At 49.2% G+C, this 21,360-nt stretch overlaps 1 protein-coding gene across 2 annotated transcripts in view; it reads left to right on the top strand.

The window, feature by feature from the left end:
• The window catches only part of slc4a11 (solute carrier family 4 member 11), a 237,110-nt gene that overhangs the window by 190,137 nt on the left and 25,613 nt on the right, over positions 1 to 21,360 (top strand). For both annotated transcript variants that reach the window (XM_038793208.1, XM_038793207.1), the window contains 4 exons: positions 1,075 to 1,288; positions 4,752 to 4,858; positions 9,348 to 9,516; positions 14,790 to 14,963. In XM_038793208.1, the coding sequence (XP_038649136.1) occupies positions 1,075 to 1,288; positions 4,752 to 4,858; positions 9,348 to 9,516; positions 14,790 to 14,963 (664 nt within the window). The remainder of the gene's footprint in view (positions 1 to 1,074; positions 1,289 to 4,751; positions 4,859 to 9,347; positions 9,517 to 14,789; positions 14,964 to 21,360) is intronic.

Below are 21,360 nucleotides of genomic sequence, written 5' to 3'. Positions count from 1 at the left end.
TCCTATTTTTAGGTGCGCCGCCATCGGCAACTACCTTTCATCAGGGCATCACGGTAGCACGGTAGCATACCCTGGGCAGCAGGGTAGCATGGTGGTTAGCATAAATGCTTCACAGCTCCAGGGTCCCAGGTTTGATTCCCGGCTGGGTCACTGTCTGTGTGGAGTCTGCACGTCCTCCCCCTGTGTGCGTGGGTTTCCTCCGGGTGCTCCGGTTTCGTCCCACAGTCCAAAGATGTGCGGGTTAGGTGGATTGGCCATGCTAAATTACCTGTAGTGTCCTAATAAAAGTAAGGTTAAGGGGGGGTTGTTGGGTTACGGGTATAGGGTGGATACGTGGGTTTGAGTAGGGTGATCATGGCTCGGCACAACATTGAGGGCCGAAGGGCCTGTTCTGTGCTGTACTGTTCTATGTTCTATAGCGGTTAGCACGATTGCTTCACAGCTCCAGGGTCCCAGGTTCGATTCCCGGCATGGGTCACTGTCTGTGCGGAGTCTGCACGTCCTCCCTGTGTGTGCGTGGGTTTCCTCTGGGTGCTCCGGTTTCCTCCCACAGTCCGAAGATGTGCAGGTTAGGTGAATTGGCCATGATAAATTACTCTTAGTGTCCAAAATTCCCCTTAGTGTTGGGTGGTTTTACTGGGTTATGGGGTTATAGGGATAGGGTAGAGGTGTAGGCTTGGGTAGGGTGCTCTTTCCAAGAGCTGGTGCATACTCGATGGGACGAATGGCCTCCTTCTGCACTGTAAATTCTATGATAACTCACTCGTATAAGCTCTGAAATTCCATCCTTAAACCTCTCCACCTCTCTTTGATCATTTCAGGACACTCTTTAAAACCTAACGCTTTGAACAACCCCATCCACCCTAATATCGTCTTAAGTGGCTGGGTGTCATATTTTGCGTTATAATGAATTGTAAAGTGCCTGGGGACACTTTTGTTCGGTTAAAGGTTCTATATTAATACAGATTGCTGTTTAAAATTATACATTCACATCCCTTTTATATTAAGGATGAAGTTCTTGGAAGGAAAACTTACAATATTGGTTATTTACCACTTCTCTCCCTTTCCTCTTAGTTTTTCAGACTTATTACTTCTGTCCTAAAATGCAGACGAACCAATCGGGGTGGAGCGAGGCACCGGGCTCTACTTTTAACACCAGCCCTGCAATCAATGCTACCGATCCTGATGGCGAGGCCCACGCCTGTGGGCGGGACACCGCTGTCCTCAGTCTGCTGCTGATGCTCGGTACCCTCTGGCTGGGCTACACTTTGTTTCAGTTCAAGAAAAGGTATTTTCCACAAAGCTCCCGGAGCGGAGAGCTTCCAAGGTGGAATTGGTCAAATTGTGCGTCCTCAACCCAGCTAGACAGGACCCCTCCCCTGGCCAGGTAGATTGACAGGAGTAGGCCGCTCAGCCCCCTCCAGCCTGCTCCACCATTCAGTAAGATCACGGCTGATCTTATTGTAGCCTCGGCCCACTTTCCCGCCTAATCCCCGATAACCTTTCACTTAATCAAGAAGCTATCCAGCTCTGCCTTAAATATATTCAAAGACTCTGCTTCCACCGCCTTTTTGAGGGAGAAAATGCCAGAGATTCAGGGCACTCAGAGAAAAGAATTCTCCTCACCTCTTGTCTTAAATGAGTGAATGCCTAATTCTAGGTTCTCCCACAGGAGTATTGCCCATCGCTATGGTTACAGGCTACAGGTGGACAGGAACAGCATCATTTTCACAACATAGCAGTTGATAGTGTGGTTTTAATATTTAAAATGGTCGTTTGCATTTCATGTAAAGATACTTTCTGATGCAGGCAAGTTGACCAGTTGAGTTAAACCCTACAACAGGTTTCATGGTAACACTTGAGGTCAGAGAGGCCTGAAGAGCACCTGTATGCAAGTCGTCGAAGGTCTTGAGACATTTAGAGAAGGCTGTTCTTTTTTAAGAAAATATATAAGCACTTTGACTTATTAGAGGAGCTAGATAGGATATAGAGCACAGAAAGAGGTCATTCAGCCCAACCAATCCATGCCAGAATATATGGTCTACTTCAACTTTTCTCAGTTCTTCCTCAGTTAAATCTATCATACATTTATCCAACCCTCAGTCTTTTCTCAAGAGAAAGAGAGACCCAGCCTGTTCCTCCTCTGCCACGTATTCCTTGTAATCATTTCCTTGCACGCTCTCCTCTGCCATGTCTTTAACCAATAATGTATGCGAACAGGTCCTGTTTTAAAGCACGTTCTAAAAGCACGTTTCCATTCGGCACATTTTGTAATTTGAGGAATTTCCAAATAGCGCTGCTTCCATTTTCATTTTACTGCATTTTACAGTTTTTTAAATTTCAAAATAGACCGTTGCTTTGTTCAACACATTCCTCTCTTCCTCTCCCGACGTTCCTGTTCATCATTACTGGGCAAGTGGGAGGAGAATGTGGCGAGTAGGGCGGCCCGGGATGGAGGGGGAGGGGGGTGGAAGCATGAGAGGGAAGGGGTGAAGGGGGAAGAGTGTGAGGAGACCGGGGCGAGTGGACGGGGGTGAGCGGGGAGAGAATGTTTGAGTGGGTGGAAGGGGTGAGCATGAGGGGTAAGAGTGCAGGGGTGAGTGAGAGGGGAAAGGTTGAGCAGGAGGGGGACGGGTGCAAGTGGAAGCGGGACGGGGACCAGGAAGGGGAAGGGGTGAGCGAGATGGAAAAGGGGTGAGGGAGAGAGTTATGGGGAGGTGCATGGGGCGCGGGCAAAGGATGTAGGGGAGGGATTTGGGGTGAGGGGGAGGATGGAGAGTATAGGGAAAAGGCGAGGGGTATGGGGCAAGGGCGAGGGGTATGGCGAGGGGAGGGTTAAGGAGGACGGTGGGCGATACAGGGAGAGGGGAAAGTTATAGGGTGAGGAGGAGAGGTATGGGGCAAGGGTGAGAGGTATGGCAAGGGGAGGGGTAAGGAGAAGGATGGGCGATATAGGGAGGGGGGGGATAGGGAGAGGGGAAAGGTATAGGGTGATGGGGAGAGGTATGGGGAAAGGATCAGGGATATGGGCATGGGAAATGGGTACAGGAAAAAATAGGGAGAAACCGTTTCCAGCAATCAAAGGGATAACTGTCTCAGATCACACTCCAATCGTGGCTGGGATTATGGACCAAAACCCCAATATTTTAGTTTATTTTGTAAGACTGTGTGGAAAGAATATTTCACTCCAGGAGTGATTGTACGAAGAAATAAGGGGTTGGTACTTTAAAACAAAACTTTATTATTAGCACAAAATTGAACTCTTCAGCAACACACCTGAAACCAGTTTACAATTATCCCTTAAACAATACTACTAAATACAGTAAGTACAATACCTTAAATCACATCTATTCCCAATTAAACAACAAGTAGGGAAAGACATGCAGTTCTCAACACATCCTACATCCCGATTACCAGAGAGTAATACTTGCTTTCCAGAACAGATTTGGTTCCTGTTAGAACCCCCCCCCCCCCCCCCCCCACCACCCAGTCAAACAATGGTGTGTTAGCCCAGGCTTTTACAACAGTCAATTTCATCTCTGGCTCTAAAAGCTTTCTGGTTTTGCGAAACAAGATTCTTTAAGAAAACATGACTACTGCGGTCAAACACGCTCTTAACCAAGGCCTTTACCCTTAACTTGCCAACTGTTTATACTCCAATATATCTAAAATCCTGCATTCGCAACAGAGGACACAGATTTAAGGGGATTGGTAAAAGAACCAGAGGTGACACGAAGAAACGTTTTTCCTGTGCAGTGAGTTGCTGTGAAGGCGCTGTCTGAAAGGGTGGCACAAGCTGATTCAACAGTAACATCCAAAAGGTAATGATGGAAGTACATGAAGGGGTAACATTTTGAAGGACTGTGAGGAAAACACAGGAGCATGAGCTTGATTGGAAAGCTTCGCCAAGGAATCAGCACTGAATGACCTTGTTTGACGCTGTGTGATTATATGATGCTGGGTATGATTTCATCAAGTGTCTCTGATTGTAGTCCTCCCCCTCAATTCAGGAGCCAAATTTCTTGCCTGAGTTACCTCTCCAAACCTACGCTGTGGTTTGCCTGTAGTTTAGTAATTTGGGAGTTATTTGCCTGCTAACCCTGTCAGTTGGTGACAATGGCCAGCCGTGACACTGAGAAGGGGGCCGTGTGTGATTAAAGTGAGAATCAATAACCAAGTGAGCACTAGTCATGACTGAGTGAGTAGTATCTTTTTGTTTGGTCACAGCTGATGTGGGAGACAATTTTAGACATTAAGTTGTGGTGCAGTCAATTAGCAACATGGATTATAATCATGTGCAATTTCTAAGGTCCATCTAGGTTGCCTCCAATCATCCAAGGTTCAACAACGCCAATGGAGTCATTGACCAACCTTGACGATCGATCTCTATCAACGAGCCAAACAGCAGGCTCGGAGAGAACCTTGCTTCTCTTAAGCATGCAGCACTTGCCAAATCTCAAATTGCTCCCATATTGTATCTTTAAATGTCATCATTTTGCAAAAAATCTGTGTAATTAATAGAACTGTGCAGGCAACGGGCCTTAAGAGAGAAGGGCCGATAAATAATTATTTAGTGTGTTATTAAACAATAGTGTTGGCCTCTGTGCCAATTTTAACGTGATTTTGTGCTGATTTTTACAAGTCTAGACAGGCCAACATCCATTGTTGCTTCATTTGTTTTTTTTTTGTTTCAAAAATTACATTTCATCACTTGGGCGTACTTTTAAAAATGTTATTTTTTTTTCTTACAGCCCTTTCCTGCATGCCAGGGTCCGAGAAATCCTGTCTGATTGTGCCTTGCCCATATCAGTGGTGGTCTTTTCATTTGTGGGATCGTACCTTTTTAGAGATATCAAGGGTACGTTCATCCAGCCATGTATCATTTTAGCTTTATTCTGGGGTTACTCTTGATTGGCTCCGTTCAATTGGATCGCCCTCCCATTCCTCCGCCCACTGTCGCTTTCTCTCCCTTTCCCAGAAGCAACTTTTGCTGCATAATCGTGTTTCGCCTGCGGTGGTAATTATCGAAGCAGCGGGATTGCGATTGATGCCTTCAAGAAGATTGTTGAAGAGTTTCACTGAGGAGTGGTTGTGGGGGCGGGGGGGCGCTTTTGATTTAAGTGAACGGTGAAGAAGTGTGCATTAGTATTTAAGAGGTTGTTCAAAGAATGAGCATTATACAGTAAGCTGGGGGGAGGGAGAATGATGAGTCTTCAAATAAATTGAACTCTTGTCAGTGAATGAAGCAACATCTATTAGATGAGCTTTTCCGTTTGCAATCGGTCCATTATGAGTGTGCTGTGTTGGAACCTCTTCAGATACTCTAGAGCTTACTCGACTTTGGATGAACTTAAATTTTGTAGATGGGCGTTGGTGGAAGTAAAAAAAAACATTGGCAGAAATGGTGAAAAACTGTTTCGAGCTAGTTTTTATATTCTTTCAAGGCAGATTTCCTCCCCTAAAGGACGTTCGAGAAATAAAATTACAGTAGTCGATGATACTTTGATGATCACCTATCAGTCAGCCGTTTTAAATTCCAGGTTTTATGCGTTGAGTTTAAATTCCATTAACTGAAGTTGGTGGGATTTGAACCCTTGTCCGCACAGCATTAGCCCGCTTACTAGTCCAGTGACCTTTGCATAACCCCATAAAGAGGAGTTAACACAGGGTTTGTTTGCAATCAAGAGCTGCATATGTGATTGAGATGACAAACTAAAAATAGAGTAATCAATGATAAGCGGTGGGAACTATTGACGGAACTTGACAGACACAAAGAAACAATCAAAAGAACATCAACTACAACCCCCGTTAGAGTGATTGGAGAGGACACCAGCTAATCATCAACATCCTTTTAGTGAAAAGTTATGTTCGATGACAATTTGCTGAGTGCTTGGTGCTTGGATCCTTTTGCTGTCTTTAGGGGTTCACTCGCAATCACCATGGCCGTTGCTGGCATTTCCAATACCAGAGTTCCGCAGGGACAGAGAAGGCCAGCTAAGAATAAGTCATTTTACAGAAATGAAGAAGATAGTTTGGGCGGCACGGTGGCAGTGGTTAACACTGCTGCCTCACAGCGCCAGGGACCCGGCCTTGGGTGACTCTGTGAAGTTTGCCATTCTCCCCGTGTCTGCGTGGGTTTCCTCCGGGTGCTCCAGTTTCCTCCCACAGTCCAAAGATGTGAAGGTTAGATGGATTGGCCATAGTAAATTGCCCCTTAGTGTTCAAAGATTTGCAATTTATCTGGGGTTACCAGGATAGGGTGGGGGAGTGGGCCCAGGCGAGGTGCTCTTTCAGAAGGTCGGTGCTGACTTGGTGGGCTGAATGGCCTCCTCCTGCACCAATGGAATTCTATGGATTCTCCAAATACGCAGCCAGGAGACGATCAGAGAAAAAATTCCCTGGCAATATTTGAAGAGTTTGGATCCTTCTGCAAATAAAGAAGCTGCCTGTGTGCAGTGCCTTGAGCACAACCAATACAGTGTAGTTGCAATATTGGGAAACATGGAAGGTCCCACAACAGCCAATTAAATAAATGACTGGATAATTGTTAAGGTAGATACATCAGGTGGCTCACAAGGAGAATTTCCCTGCCCTCCAAGCAATGCATTGGGATCTAATCTTCTCGCCTGAGATCGGAGATGGAGACTCCATGAGGAATTGGGAGTGTTACCTAGATTATCATTGGAGTGAGCAAGCTTTGGATTTGGAAGTGTGCGTTAGCACTGAATCAAGGTTGACTTTCAGTAAAGAGAGGCAAGTTTGCAGACATGAAGGGTTATCAATGAATGTCACCAAAAGGAGCCTGTTAAATGGCTCAGAAGAAGATTTTAACTCTCCAAATGTTGCTGCAACTTCTTTCAAACCACCACAGATCTCCTTGGTTTCTACCCATGGGGATTGCTATTCTCTCAATGGAGGTACTGCGGTTTGCACCTGGTAACTTAACCAAAAGGGTGCACTAAGGGCTCTGCAATACTCTGTATATAATTATACCTCCACCACACCTCTGATTTTCACTGCTTCACCATTGGTGTCTATGCTTTCCATGTGTGTAACCCCTGAGCTCTAGAATGAACTCAATAAACTTCTTTCCTTCATTCTCCGGCATTGGGCATATTGTTTTAAACTTGAGTGCATCCAGTTCCAAGATGCTGCGTGGAGTTGTTACTGTTTTCACTATACTGCTCTCTGTTGCCTTCTTAGGCTGTCATTTAGTGACCGGCCAGTGGGTTGGAATTTTCCTCGCCATGTGTGTGCCCTTGTGTGACTGGAGCAGGCAAACTCTTTATCAGTGCAAAGCATGCTTAAGGATATGAATGACCTCTGGTTGTAACAGGAGACCACCTGCTTATCATCACAACTTATCATCGTGACTAGTCAGATGGTGCGGGAAGAAAAACCTTGCATTTTTTAGTTCTAGAATCCCTAGAGTGCAGAAGGAGGCCATTCGGCCTCCAGGCTCCATTGTTGACACCTTGGGCTGGATTCTCCGCCTCGCAACGCCAGGAACGTGAATCGCAAACCGGTGGAGAATTGGGCGTCATGCGGGAATCGAGCTTTGCCCAGCGGCGATTCCAGCGCCATTCTCCGGTGTCTCTCTGGTTGTGAAAATGAGGTTTGCGCCCCGCACTGGTGGAGCCATGTAAAACTGGCATTTGCATGGCTTTAAATGTGATTAGTAGGTTGGCCACAGTATCCTTTGCCCTTCTGGGATGCTCCCCCCAGACCCAGATCACGATGTCTTGCGAGATCTAATTTTAGATCTTGTGAAGTGAGGCGTTGCAGCCATCGGGGATTCCAGGGTGGCCTCTCACGGCATTTCGTGGCTGAGTTCCGCTCCGATTCCGGCGGGACGTGGCCGGTAGATTGCGTCCTCAGTGTGGTTGGATAGCAGTGTGGATCTCACCCAAAAAGCCGATGGAAAAACTCCTGCCAACACTCCCAAAATGACACTTAGGTGGGATTGTTGGTCCGCTCCGGCTGCAAGATCGTCAAGGGCGGGATGCGGACTATGTAAACGTTCGTTGACCTCGGGCGGGAATTTCCGGTCACCGGGCGAACGCAGCTGGAGAACCCCGCCCTGAGAAATATTTTGATTGAGTCGCACCCTTACGGCGCGATTCTCTGCCCCCCACGCCGGGAGGGAGAATCGCGGGAAGGCCAGGCGACTCACGACACGCCCCCTGGCGCCCCCCCGCGATTCTCCCACCCCCCCGCTCGGAAGAATCGCCGCTCGCCATTTTTGACGGCGACCAGTGATTCTCCGGCCCAGATGGGCCGAGCGGCCTGCCGTTTGCGACCGGTTCACGACGGCGGCAACCACACCTGGTCGCTGCCGTCGTGAACATGGTGTCAAAAGCTGGATTGAAGCTTGTGGGGGGCAGAGAGGGGAGTGAGCACCACGGCCGTGCTCGGGAGGGGACAGGCCCGCGATCGGTGCCCACCGATCGTCGGCCGGCATCTCAAAGGGACGCACTCTTTCCCCTCCACCACTCCGCAAGATCAAACCGCCACATCTTGTGGGGCAGCGGAGGGGAAGACGGCAACCGTGCATGCGCAGGTTTGAGCCGGCTAACCTGCGCATGCGTGGCTGGCGTCACATAGGCGCCGCCGTCGCGTCACTAGGCGCGCCGCCCGGCGGCCGAGAGTTACGTAGCGCCGCTGCTAGCCCCCCGGGTGGGGGTGAATAAGGTGAGAGGAGCGGCCTCCGAGGCCGTCCGGAAACTCGGCCGAGTTCACGACGGCCTTCCTGATTTTTCGCGGGAGCGGAGAATTTCGCCCTTAGTGTCCCAAACGGAGAATCCTGCCCCTTATTTCACCAAATGCATTCGTACAAGACCTTCACTCAAAGCTTCTCACTTTAACTGTCTTTGATCATCTTTCCTTGCACGGCGCAACCAAATCTTGTTAACACCCCTATGAAGCATATTGGGACATTTCACAATGTTAAAAAATAATATATAAATGCAAGTTGTTGTAGCTTAAGGATCAACCCATTTTCAACTAAAACTGCCAGGACAGCAGAGCAGACTGTGATCTCTTTTCTAATACAGGACATGTGAGTAATTTGGATTGCCTTGTGACTGCACCAACAGAGAGAAGGATTCAGCAGTTTTGGTGTGCGCACGAGTAGACTTTTTAATGCCTTGAATTCCATTGAAAATCTAATTAATGCAAATTTGCACATTTTAAGTAGATTATGTCCAGCTCATCTAAACATTAGGAATAAACCCAAGCAAATATTTGGGGTTATGATTTCACTAGATGTACATAAGGTTATTGTTCATTTATTTGCTTTAATGCTGACACATTCCATTCCTAACTTTGGTTTTTATTTCTATTTTCAGTTGCTTCATTTAGTTATAATCCCAATAAGGGCTTATTCAACCTGGCGCCATTTCACCTCCTCTCTATTGGAGCAATATTCGGCGGGATGGGGTTGGGTTTCCTCCTCTCGATGCTCTTCTACTTGGAACAGAACATCGTGATGTCATTAACCAATGCCCCTCAGAACAGGTAAGGTATCACATGTAATGAACTTTCCCCACCTAGGGTGGCCTCATGCATTCGGTAAAATCTCCTCCAGCCTTGCTTCCCAGTTCATCCCCTTCATTCTTCAGAGTCTGTCCTTTTGCTCGTTCTCTCTCAACTTTGGCGTAGGTCTTCAACCATTGAGATGTGTTTCCTGAACACTCCCTTCCTGAAGTCTATCAGCTCGCAACATCCATTCCCCGCTTTCAAAATCCTTCTTGGAAACTGTTCCCCCAGTCATCTTCCCTACTAATTTATAAAGTTGCAACAATTGTGTTTTTTTTTTTCCTCAAAACATTCCCCACGATATGCCCTTCAAATATTTGGATCATTGGCCCAGATTTTCAAAGATATGGGCCGGGATTCTCCAACCCGGCGCTGGGTCGGAAAATCCCCGGGGGGGGGGGGGGGGGGGGGGGGGGGAGGGGTGCGACGCTGGCCTCCCCATTCTCCAGCGCCAACTCCAACTCTCGGGCGCCCGCGGGATTCCCGCCACGCCGGTCGGGGGCCGTTGACAGCCCCCCCCCCCAGTGATTCTCCGGGCCCCAATGGACCGAGTGTTTGGCGAAGTCCTGCCGGTGTGGGTTACTCAGGCACCACACAGCGGGACCCAGAAGGTGTGCGGGGGCCTTCCTGGAGGGGGGGGGGGGGGCGGGGGGATCTGATCCCGGGGGTGCCCCCATGGTGGCCTGGCCCGTGCTCGGGGCCTACTGATTGGCGGGCGAGCTGGTTCCGTGGGGACCTACTTTACTCCACGCTGGACCCCTGTAGGGCTCCGCCGTATTGCCCAGGAGCCAGTGCGGAGAAGGGAAGCCCCGGCGCATGCGCGCGGAACGGCCGGCCGTTCTCGCATGTGCGGAAATACGCCGGTTGTACCGAGTATGCGCGGAATCACGCCGACCGTTCTGCGCATGCGTGGACTCGCGCCAGCCGCAGCTGCAGGGACCACTCCGGCGCCAACCTAGCCCCCAAGGAAGGGGAGAATTCTTCACTTTCGGGGACTGTTGACGCCGGAGTGGTTGGCGCCGGTTTTCATGCCAGCGTGGGGACGTAGCCCCATTATTATAGAATCCCGCCCAAGGGTCTCGATTCCTGAAACCTCAGATCCAGAAGGCCCGCACCTATTTCAGGCAGATCCTATTTTTGCCGGGTGGATGGGTGGGGAGATGGGGTTGGAATGTGAATCACACATATGGGAAACCTGAAATCAGCAGGACCGTCATTGGACTGAATATTTGCGGGAGCAGGTTTTTTTCCTGTGGTGTGTGACTTATCATTTTTAAGCATCGACATAAATAGAATAAAAGACGGATAAGATCCATGCAGCTGTCAAGTTATTTAAACCCCCTGATCTTTAAAATTTGAAATACAAACAGCCTGCTGAGTCTGAGTTAGCAGAAATCGGTGCTTGCAATTTCGATAGCTGGCTGTTAATGTAAGGTGACTGCTTCACAACCTGACATCAGCATGGGGACCTGTAACTTCACAGTTTGACCACCCCCAAGTGGTCAAACTGACTTTGATGTGAGGCTATTAATACAAATGTTTGTCTTTATAAGGCATTAAGTACTTGGGGGCGTTTAACTTTTTTTTATTGTTACGTTTTCAAGAGATACTTAGAACTTTATTTAAATATTAGAATGGTTTTTGAGGTCTTTCCATTGGGCATACTGGGTGAATTGACATGGACAGTGTCAGGACAATGTGTGGTGGCTGTGGGTCATGGATTGGCATAAGTTGGCACATTGGAACAAGACGTGATTAGGCCGTGCTCATAAGGAACCATGGGAATGAGAAGGGGGGGATCATGGATTGGTGTAGATTAGTATAGGGGCTGTAAGAGGCCTTAATGGTGGGTAGAAGGGTAGAGATTGGAATGGGGGTAAAAGGGGTAGACATGGATGGGGCATGGGGAGTGAGTGAAAGGGGTAGAGGGTGTAGTTTAATTTTACTGTTTTTATTCAGGGGGCTTCGGGGGCAAAGTCCCCGAGCACCAAGACGGGCCTTTTAACCAGCCAGCCGTGTCACTCAGCAGTCGAGGGGCGGGGCGACGGGCCTGACTTCAGCAAACACCTGCATTCCCGTTCCCCTCCCACACTCCCCATACCCAGAATGGAAATCCGGCTACTGGACCTGTTTCTCCAGAGGCAACTGCACCAAGATGAGAGTGTTCCAGATGTTCTGCACCCATCTCTTTGTGTCCATTTTTTGAAAGCCCTACTCTATGAATGTTGTCCAGACTATAAAGAGGTTTATAAAGGTGACACTAGGGATATGGCCAGATTTTAAAATTCTGATCCTCTCATTCATGTCCTTCCGAGGCCTTGTGCCTCCCACCTCTCTAACTCCTCTCACTTCCCAAAACCCGCACTCCTTTTATTCTGGACCCTTAAGCATCCCGATTTTAAACACTCCACTATTGGTGGTTGGGCCTTCTACAGTCTGGACCTTAAACTCTGCATCTCCCACCCAAAATAGTTTTGCTCCCATCCAGTCCGTCAGCCCTGTGGTTTAGCACAGGGCTAAATCGCTGGCTTTTAAAGCAGACCAAGGCAGGCCAGCAGCACGGTTCAATTCCCGTACCAGCCTCCCCGTACAGGCGCCGGAATGTGGCGACTAGGGGTTTTTAACAGTAACTTCATTTGAAGCGATTCTCATATATCCATCCACTTTCAGAGGTCGGGAAGAGGGTAAATGTTCAGGGCGGAGTGTGTTGCAAATATAGGGGTGGGTGGGTGGGGTGGGTAGGTCTGAGGGCTAGTGGGCTAGTATTCAGGAAGTGGGGTGTAGTCAAGGGGTATTGGGTGTAGAGGTGTATTTGTGGGAAGAGAGCGTTAATCTGGAGTTCAGAAGGGTGATCAGGGTGGGGGGGCTTCTGTGGAGCTTTGGGATGGAGTGGGTAGGAATGTTGTGGTTTTAATCCTCCTAACATTTCCTGGGTGACTATTCCTGTTGGACAGTCAGAACCATCTGAAGCGGGATTCTCCAACCCCCCCGCTGGGGGTCGGTGAATCCCGCCCCTGCCGTCCTCCTAATTCTCCGGCTCTCCAAAAATCGGCCCGGCGTGAGTTGCGCCGCCCGCCTTGGAGAGTGGCGGGGTCCGGCGCAATTCAATGGGCGCCAGGGCTGCCCGAATGCTCCAGCCCGCAATGGGCCGAAGTCCCGCCCATTTTTGCCTGTCTCGCCGGTGTAAATTGGAGTAGGTCCTTACCGGCGGGATCTGGCGGCGCGGGCGGGCTCCGGGGTTCTTGGGGGGGATCTGGCCCGGGAGGTGCCCCCACGGTGGCCTTTCCCGCGATCGGGGCCCACCGATCCGCAGGCGGGCCTGTGCCGTGGGGGCACTCTATCCTTCCACACCGGAGGCTGTACCGGCCCGCCATTCCCGGTGCGGAAACTAAGCCCTCTGCGCATGCGCGGGGATGATCCAGCACGCATTGGCGCTCCCGTGCATGCGCCAACTCGCGCCGGCCGGCAGAGGCCCTTCGGCGCCGGTTGGCGTGGCACTAAGCCCCCTCCCTGCCGGCCGGTGGGGCGCAAACCACTCCGAGGCGGGCCTAGCCCCTGAAGGTGCGGAAGATTCTGCACCTTTGGGGTGGCCCGACGCCGCAGTGATTCATGCCACTCCATCCCGCCAGGACTCCCCACCCCGCCAGGTAGCAGAGAATCCCGCCCCTGATGTCTCTCATTTAAGTTGAAGTATTGTTTTAAAGAAGCAGTTAGCTGCAGCACCTGGGGCGATGGGGATCAAAGGATATGGGGAGAAAATGGGATTAGGCTGTTGAGTTGCCGGATCAACCATGATCATAATGAACGGCGGAGCGGGTTCAAAGGGCCGAATGGCTGCCTCCTCTCCTATTTTCTATGTTTCTATGAGATGGGTTGGGGGTGGGGGGAGGAACAGTCATCTTTGGAATACATCCCACTGCCTGTTACAGTGCACCCCAGAAAATGGAAGGTTTGGGCCATATCTGCAGGTAGGTACAGCAAGTGATTAGGACGGCAAATGGAATGTTGGTGTTGGTTATAATGGAATATAAATGAAAGGATGTTTTGCCACAGTTGGTGAGAGCACATCTGGAATACTGTGTATAGTTTTGGTCTCATTACTTAAGAAAGGAAATAATTGCATCTGTGGAGTGTGGTGGATGCAGGTACAGTGAGCAGATTTAAGGAGGAGTTAGACAGTTTTTAAATTGGTCATAGGTTGAAGGGTAATGAGAACGGGCAGGACAGTGGAGTTCAGGCCATGATGGAATCAGCCATGATCACATTGAGGGTGTTGGGCTCGGGAGGTTAAATTACCTACTCCTGCTCGTAGGCCATGTGTTCTGGGGAGGCGATGCTCTGGCTGATTTCGCAATCCAGCTCTTGGTCTGTAGCATTGCAGGTAGCAGATGAGCAGGTAGCAGATGAGGAACATATTATCTGTGATCGAATGGCAGAGCAGACTTGATGGGCCGAATGGCCTAATTCTGCTCCTATATCTTATGAACTTAGAATTGGAAGTAGTTTTGAAAAAGATCCCTCGACTGATACCTGGGATGAAGGGGTTATCTTATGAGAAAAGGTTGGACAGGTGCGGTCTGTATCCATTAGAGCTTAGAAGAATAAGAGGTGATCGTATTGAAACCTATGGGCAGGAATTCTCCGTCCGTTTGCCGGTGCTGTGATTCTGGTCCCGCTGGCAGCACCCCCCCCCCCCTCCCGTGGGTTTCCCAGCGGCACGGGGCGGCTTCAATGGGAATTCACGCAGACAGCGGCCGCCAGTGAATGGCGCACACTCTCCCACCGTCAAGTAACACGCAGCTGGGAGGCTGTAAAATCCTGAGGGGATTTGACAGGGTGGATACTGAGAGAACGTTTTCCCACTTGTGGGCGAGACGAGAACTGGGGACAAGGTTGTAAAGATTGATGATCTCCCATTTAAGATGGCGATGAGGGCGGTTCGTCTAGTATCCTCTTCCCCAAAGAACAATGGAGTCTGGGTTATTGGATATTTTTAAGGGCTAATTAGATTCCTAACTGACGAGGTGTACAGAGGGTGGGTGGGGTAGGGGGGGAGATGGGCGGTGGGCAAAGGGTTAGAAAGGAAAGTAGGACGTGAGGCCACAATCAGATCAGCCATGACCTTGTCAAGTGGCAGAGCAGGCGAATAGCCTCCTCCTATCCGGATCGTGTGTTTGTATCAGAATCTCTATTGCTCCAAAGTGTTATAAGTCACTGCTTTCTAACTTTCTCCTCAAATTCTATTTTTGCAGGCTAGTAAAAGGCACTGGCTATCATTGGGACATCTTTCTTGTGGGCATAATCAACATTGCGCTGTCTATTTTTGGATTGCCATGGGTACACTCTGCCTTCCCTCATTCTCCGCTGCATGTCCGCGCACTTGCCTATGTAGAGGAGAGAGTGGAGAACGGTCATTTATACGAGATGTAAGTTAACGGAGGCCTCTGGACTCCCTATTTTCCATTATTATTTAACATACATACGTATGCGTCTGAGCCAGTTTTGCAAACTAATAAAATAAATCCAGACCTAGCTGTAAACTTCAAAACCATCAAAGTTCGATTTGCCGACAGGAATATGCTTGGGCACGAACACTCAAGACCATCTGTCTTAGAAGTTACAGCTTTGTGTTTTCGCAACCCCCTACCCCCCCAACATCCTCCCACCCATCTCAGAAATCTCAGCAGAAAATCAGGTCGGGTGCCCCAGTGGAGTACTGAAGGAGTGCTGCATGGTTGGAAGTGCCATCTTTCAGATGGACCCCAGTCCAACGCCGGCATCTCCACATCATCTTTCAGATGAGCTGTTAAGCCAAGGCCCCATCAGCCCTCTCGGGTAGATGTAAGTGATCCCTCAGCTCTAAGTTGAAGAGCAGGGGAGTTCTTCTCTATTTTCCGAGCTGATATTCATCCCTTAGCCCACATCAGTGAGCAAGGTTATCTAATCATTATTGCAACGCTGTTTGTGCGAACTGGCTGGATATGAATTGGTTGCTGTCTTCCCTACATTGGGCGTGAGGTGCTGTAGGATGCCCTGAGGTAATGAGAACAAATGCAAGTCTTTTTTTTTATTTATATGTGTGCATTTAAAAAAAAAGAGAGCTCTCCTCGACATGCTGTCATGTTTATGTAAGTTCCACAATGCCTTGACGTGTGAAAGTGCATTGCAACCGAGCTTTGTGCTTTCTCTCCCCCTCTGCCTGTGGTAGGTGATTTTACTGGATGCGAGTCAGAGTTTTGGTTATATTCTGTTCCTTTCCTTCTTCCCCAGCCCAGATGTACTGGGGCAAATTCCAGTGTCTCAGCGTAGTTTTCCCTAAATTCAGCAAAGGCCGATAGCGGGCGGGAAAAGTGACCTTGAGGCTGCAGGCAATAATGGCGGCCATCTCCGTCACATCATTCAGGACATTCATGTGGCACGATAGTGGTTAACGCTGTTGCTTCACAGCTCCAGGGACCCGGGTTCGATTCTCGGCTTGGGTCACAGTCAATGCAGAGTCTGCTCGTTCTCCCCGTGGCTTCTGAGGGGGAGGATGTAAGGAGGTAATTCGGGAAAAGAGGCATGAAACTCATAATCTATGGGAATAAAGCACACTGCGTCATATGAATGACGGAGCAGGCTCGAAGGGTTGAAGTGCCTACTTCTCCTAATTTCTATGTTCCTAAGTTACTGGCAGGGGAGAGGACAATCGCCTCATGCTTTTACGTCAGTGTGAACTGTGATTTGGACATCTCTCAAGATCTTCCACTCCCATCACTAAACTTGCCCTATGAAAATGGGAATTGAAAATCTTGGCCCTTCTCTTCAGCATTCAGAGATCAGGGGTGGGATTCTCTGATCCTGAGGCTAAGTGTTGACGCTGTCGTAAACAACGGCGTCAACACGGCCTCAGGATCAGCAATTCTGGCCCCTACAGGGGGCCAGCACGGCACTGGAGCGGTTTACGCCGCTCCAGCTGCTGATCCCGGCGTCAACTGGGCGCCTCGAGGTCTGCGCGTGCGCAGTGGCACCGGCGCCAACTCGCACATGCGCAGTGGCTCCCTTCTCCGTGCCGGCCCCAGTGCAACATAGCGTAGGGCTACAGGGGCCGGTGCGGAAGAAAGGAGGCCCCCAGCCTGAGAGGCCAATCGGTGGGCCCCGATCGCGGGCCAGGCCACAACGGAAGACCCCCCCCCCCCCCCCCCCCCCCCCCCCCCCCCCCCCCCCCCCCGGAGCCGGAGCCCCTGCCCCCCAACAGGCCGTCCCCGGACCCTTCCACGCCGAGGTCCCGCCGGCTAAGAGCAGGTCAGAACGGCGCCGGCGGGACTCGGGTTTTTTGATGGCCTTAGAGCGGCCCCCGGCCGACATCGGGGCGGCATGGCTCGATTCGATGGCCTCCGGTACTCCTGCAACAGGAATGGCGGGCTTCCCGCACCAAAGTGCAAATACCATCCGCAAATGCGAAGCACTCGACATGTCCAACCATGTGATAATGCGGGCGTCCTTCCAGTTCCGGGGCGAACGCAACGCAGAGACGATCCGAGGATAGCGCGAGCTCAAGGTCCTGAAGGAAAAGGAGGATTTCCTCCCAAATACACAAGGTTGCAATCCAGTCGGAAACATCTGCTTCCTCCAGCACCGATACGCAGTGGCAACAGAGTGTATCATCTACAAGATTCACTGCGACAACTCACCAAGGCCCCAAGCCTGTGAACTCTACCACCTTGATGGAAAAGGGTTGCAGACGCCTGGTAAACCACAACAAGTTCCCTCCAAGCCCCACAACATCGCAAATTGACTGTATATCGTCACTCCTGTTGATGGGCCAAAATCCTGAACTCTCTCCCTAACAACATTGTTGGAGTACATATAGGGGAGACAGTGGCACAGCAGTAGGCCCAGGCTAATACTTTGGGGACAAAATCTGGAATATAAAGCTTGTCTCAGTAATGCTGGCCATGACAGCTAGTGTCAATTGTTGTAAAAACCCACCTGGTTCACAAGGAAATCTACCCTCCTTACCTGGTCTGGCCCTCATGTGACTCCAGGTCCACAGAAATGGGGTTGATTCTGAACGACAATGGCTGAGCCACTCAGTTCAAGGGCAATTCGAAATGGCCTTGCCAATGATCCTCGCATCCTGTGAAAGAGTAAAGGGAAAAATAAATCTCAGCTGCAACGGTTCAAGAAAGTGGTTCACCACCAACAGCTCAAGAGAAAGTAGGCATCTTTAGCAAATTACAGCCGTGCCGGTAATAACCACATCCGAAAAGGAATAGAAAATGCTGAAATACATAGCTGGTCCCTTGGCATCTGGTAGGTAGGCAGAGTAGGCTGGTTCACCATTTTCTGTGCTCACTTTAGTGTTTTCCAATGAGCTAGTTGGAGGAAATTCTTGTGCTGTCATAATATGTTGAAATATTGTGTAGTGTGTGTTAAAGAAACAAATTATCCAGCCATTCCCTCATTCATTCACTCGTTTGTGGATCTTGTGTACAGGCAGCCTGCGGTTGCCCACGGTTACAGTGACTGCAATCTCGAAGTAATACATTTGTTATAAATCTTTTTCCTGTGACTTACATTCTCGGGATGCCCAGCAAGAAGACAATTCTGAGCTGTTGTCTTCAACCTGGACCACCTATCATAGAATCAAAGAATTTACAGTGCAGAAGGAGGCCATTTGGCATATCGAATCTGCACCAGCTCCTGGAAAGAGCACCCCACTTAAGCCCATGCCTCTACCCGATCCCTGCAAACCAGCAACCCCATCCAACCTTTCTGGACACTAAGGGCAATTTATCGTGGGCAGTCCACCTAACCTGCACATCTTTGGATTGTGGGAGGAAACCGGATCACCCGGAGAAAACCCACAGATACGGGGAGAACGTGCAGACTCCACAGAGACAGTGACCCAAGCCAGGAATCGAACCTGGGACCCTGGAGCTGAGGAGCATCTGTGCTAACCACTGTGCAACCGTGCTGCGCATGTGGTGAAGGTACACATCCAGTGCTGTTGGGGAAGCTATTCTAACGTATTGATTATGGAGTCTCATGGGAGCTTTGGGAAGGCTTGAGGATACTTGGAAGTTGTAGCAAGTGTATAAATTCCATATGTTGCCTTTATCGAGCAAGAACTAACTTTGAAAATTGTCCTTAATGTAGAAAAACAAAAGAGATTAGATGATTCAGAGGCATAGTTGCATTTGGATAAGTGGTGCATTTGGATAAGTGGTGATGAAGCAGATTGAACTTTGTCACTGAAAAAGCTACGGTCCCATAGACAGCAAAGGAAGGAATGATCAGATTGAGTGTTCTACAGGAAAGTATTAGTCAAGATATTAAAAAAAAAAATTTAGAGGACCCAATTATTTGTTTTTCCAATTAAGGGGTAATTTAGCATGCCCAATCCACCTAACGTGCACATCCTTGGGTGGTGGGGGTGAAACCCACACAGACACGGGGAGAGTGTGCAAACTCGACGCGGACAGTGACCCAGGGCTGGGATTCGAACCCGGGTCCTCAGCGCCGTAGGCAGTAATGCTAACCACTGTCCTTTATTGGTCAGGATATTGAAGCGCCCTTGCTGGCTCCAATTTGGAATAGTGCCGAGGGATCATTTACATCCGCCTGAGAGGAAAGACAGGACCTTGGTTTAATATCGCATCTACAGGTAGATACAAATAATGGGCATCTCCATTGTGATGGTGGAATGGACATTCCCTACCATGGACCTAAATAAAACTTTGAATCAGTTCAACTGCACAGATTGAATTCCGGAGGGAGACAACCAAACCTAACTCCATCCTTTTTAAGGATCACTATTGGCGGGCAGTCGCTAATAATAATAGTTTAAACAGAATTATTCATCCTTTTCCTTCATTTAAAAGTTGCTCTCCTGTGCTCCGGAGGTCAAAGGTGTCCAACCACAAGTGTTCTCCAAGCTCCCGGAGGGCCAGAGTGTTTGATGCAGTGTCACTGATTTGAGCTGCTGCTTTAAACTTCATGAACCTGCACATGTTGAAGGAGCTACTTTGCAGTTCTGTTGCCTCGCTGGTAGATAAATCATCAGTTACAGCATCAGATTTTGTTAGCAACAGCAACTTTTGAGGAGTTGAATGCAAAGACGCCTCCAAAGGATGCAGATTGTGCACCAAGGTAGATCCCAAAGACAAAAGATTGTACAACTGACATCTTGAGTGAATATGATTGTGAAATTAATTAAATGGTCTTTATTTGTATTGATTGCAGCAGCAGTTCAGAAAGTGAATGACTTTCTGATGTACAGTCACAATCATAATATATAGTATCGACCTAATTTCTTGTGAAGCACAGTCTAGCTCTATGTATCACTAACGTGCACTGCTTCCAGCAGTAAAGGTACAAAGCTTTACACTGGTTGTGCAACATCCGGCATTAGATGAGCAGATCTCTCTGCACCCCTCCCCACCCCCCAATTCAATCATGGAAAGATGAAATGTCATTGTGTCTGCAGTCACCAACGCAAGATTCATTCCCAAACTACCAACGCTATTGCTCGCCCTGGTCACTGTCTGAGAAGAATCCCGACCGTTCGCCTATTGTTGTCCTGTTTGACCCTGAGCGGAGCTTCTGCACACAAGCCCTCGAGCAACACTAAGGCCACCAGCCTCCGCCTGCATAACATTGCCTGTCTCCATCTCAGCTCATGCAGTGCTGAAATCCTCATTACTGCCTTTGTCAACTCTAAACTCAACCATTTTAATGCTCTCCATCTCCCAGCATAAGCTCATCCCAAACCCCTGCCCATCTCATTACTCGACCTGTTAACCTGTCACCCTTATGCTCACTGACCTACAATGGCTACTTGTAAAGAAGTCCTCGACTTGAGAATTCTCATCCTTATTATTAATTTCAACCTTGCTCATGCCCTTCGCAGCACGGTAGCATTGTGGATAGCACAATTGCTTCACAGCTCCAGGGTCCCAGGTTCGATTCCGGCTTGGGTCACTGTCTGTGCGGAGTCTGCACATCCTCCCTGTGTCTGCTGGGTTTCCTCCGGGTGCTCCGGTTTCCTCCCACAGTCCAAAGATGTGCAGGTTTAGTGGATTGGCCATGATAAATTGCCCTTAGTGTCCAAAGTTGCCCTTGGTGTTGGGTGGGGTTATGGGGATAGGGTGGAGGCGTTGACCTTGGGTAGGGTGCTCTTTCCAAGAGCCGGTGCAGACTCGATGGGCTGAGTGTCCTCCTTCTGCACTGTAAATTCTATGATAATCTATGATAATCTCCTTTAGCGTCACAAGCCTTTGAGATTGTTGCTCTCTGGCAATTCTGGCTATATTCGCTCCAATTTGATGGCCATGTCTTCAGCTGGCAAGAGAGAAAATGGTGGCTTCATGGTCCTGTCACCGGACTGGTACCATAGACGCAGATTTAATGCTTGAAACCCACCACGGCAGCTGGTGAGATTTAAATGCTGTTAATTAATCTGTAAGTAAAAAGCTAGTCTCAGTAATAGTCACCATGAAACCACTGGCGATTGTGGTTGACAAATGTTCTTTTGAGAAGGTAGTCTGCTGTCCTTACTTGGTCTGGCCTACATACCACTCCTGACCCATAGCAATGTGGTTGATTGTTAGATGCCCCCTGAAGTAGCCCAGCGAGCCACTCCGTTGCATCAAATTGCTGGAAAGCCAACAAAAAGGAATGAAACCGGTTGGATCACCTGGCATCGACGTAGGAAATGACACCAGCAAACCCAGCACGATCGACCCTACAAAGTCGTCCTTACTAACATGGGGGAGCTGTATCAAAATTGGAAAAACTGTCCCACAGGCAAGTCGAGCAACAATCTGGCATAGTCATCCT

The sequence above is a fragment of the Scyliorhinus canicula genome, chromosome 3 (genome assembly GCF_902713615.1).
Source record: "Scyliorhinus canicula chromosome 3, sScyCan1.1, whole genome shotgun sequence".
Taxonomy (NCBI): domain Eukaryota; kingdom Metazoa; phylum Chordata; class Chondrichthyes; order Carcharhiniformes; family Scyliorhinidae; genus Scyliorhinus; species Scyliorhinus canicula.
This window is presented reverse-complemented; position numbering and strand designations above follow the sequence as displayed.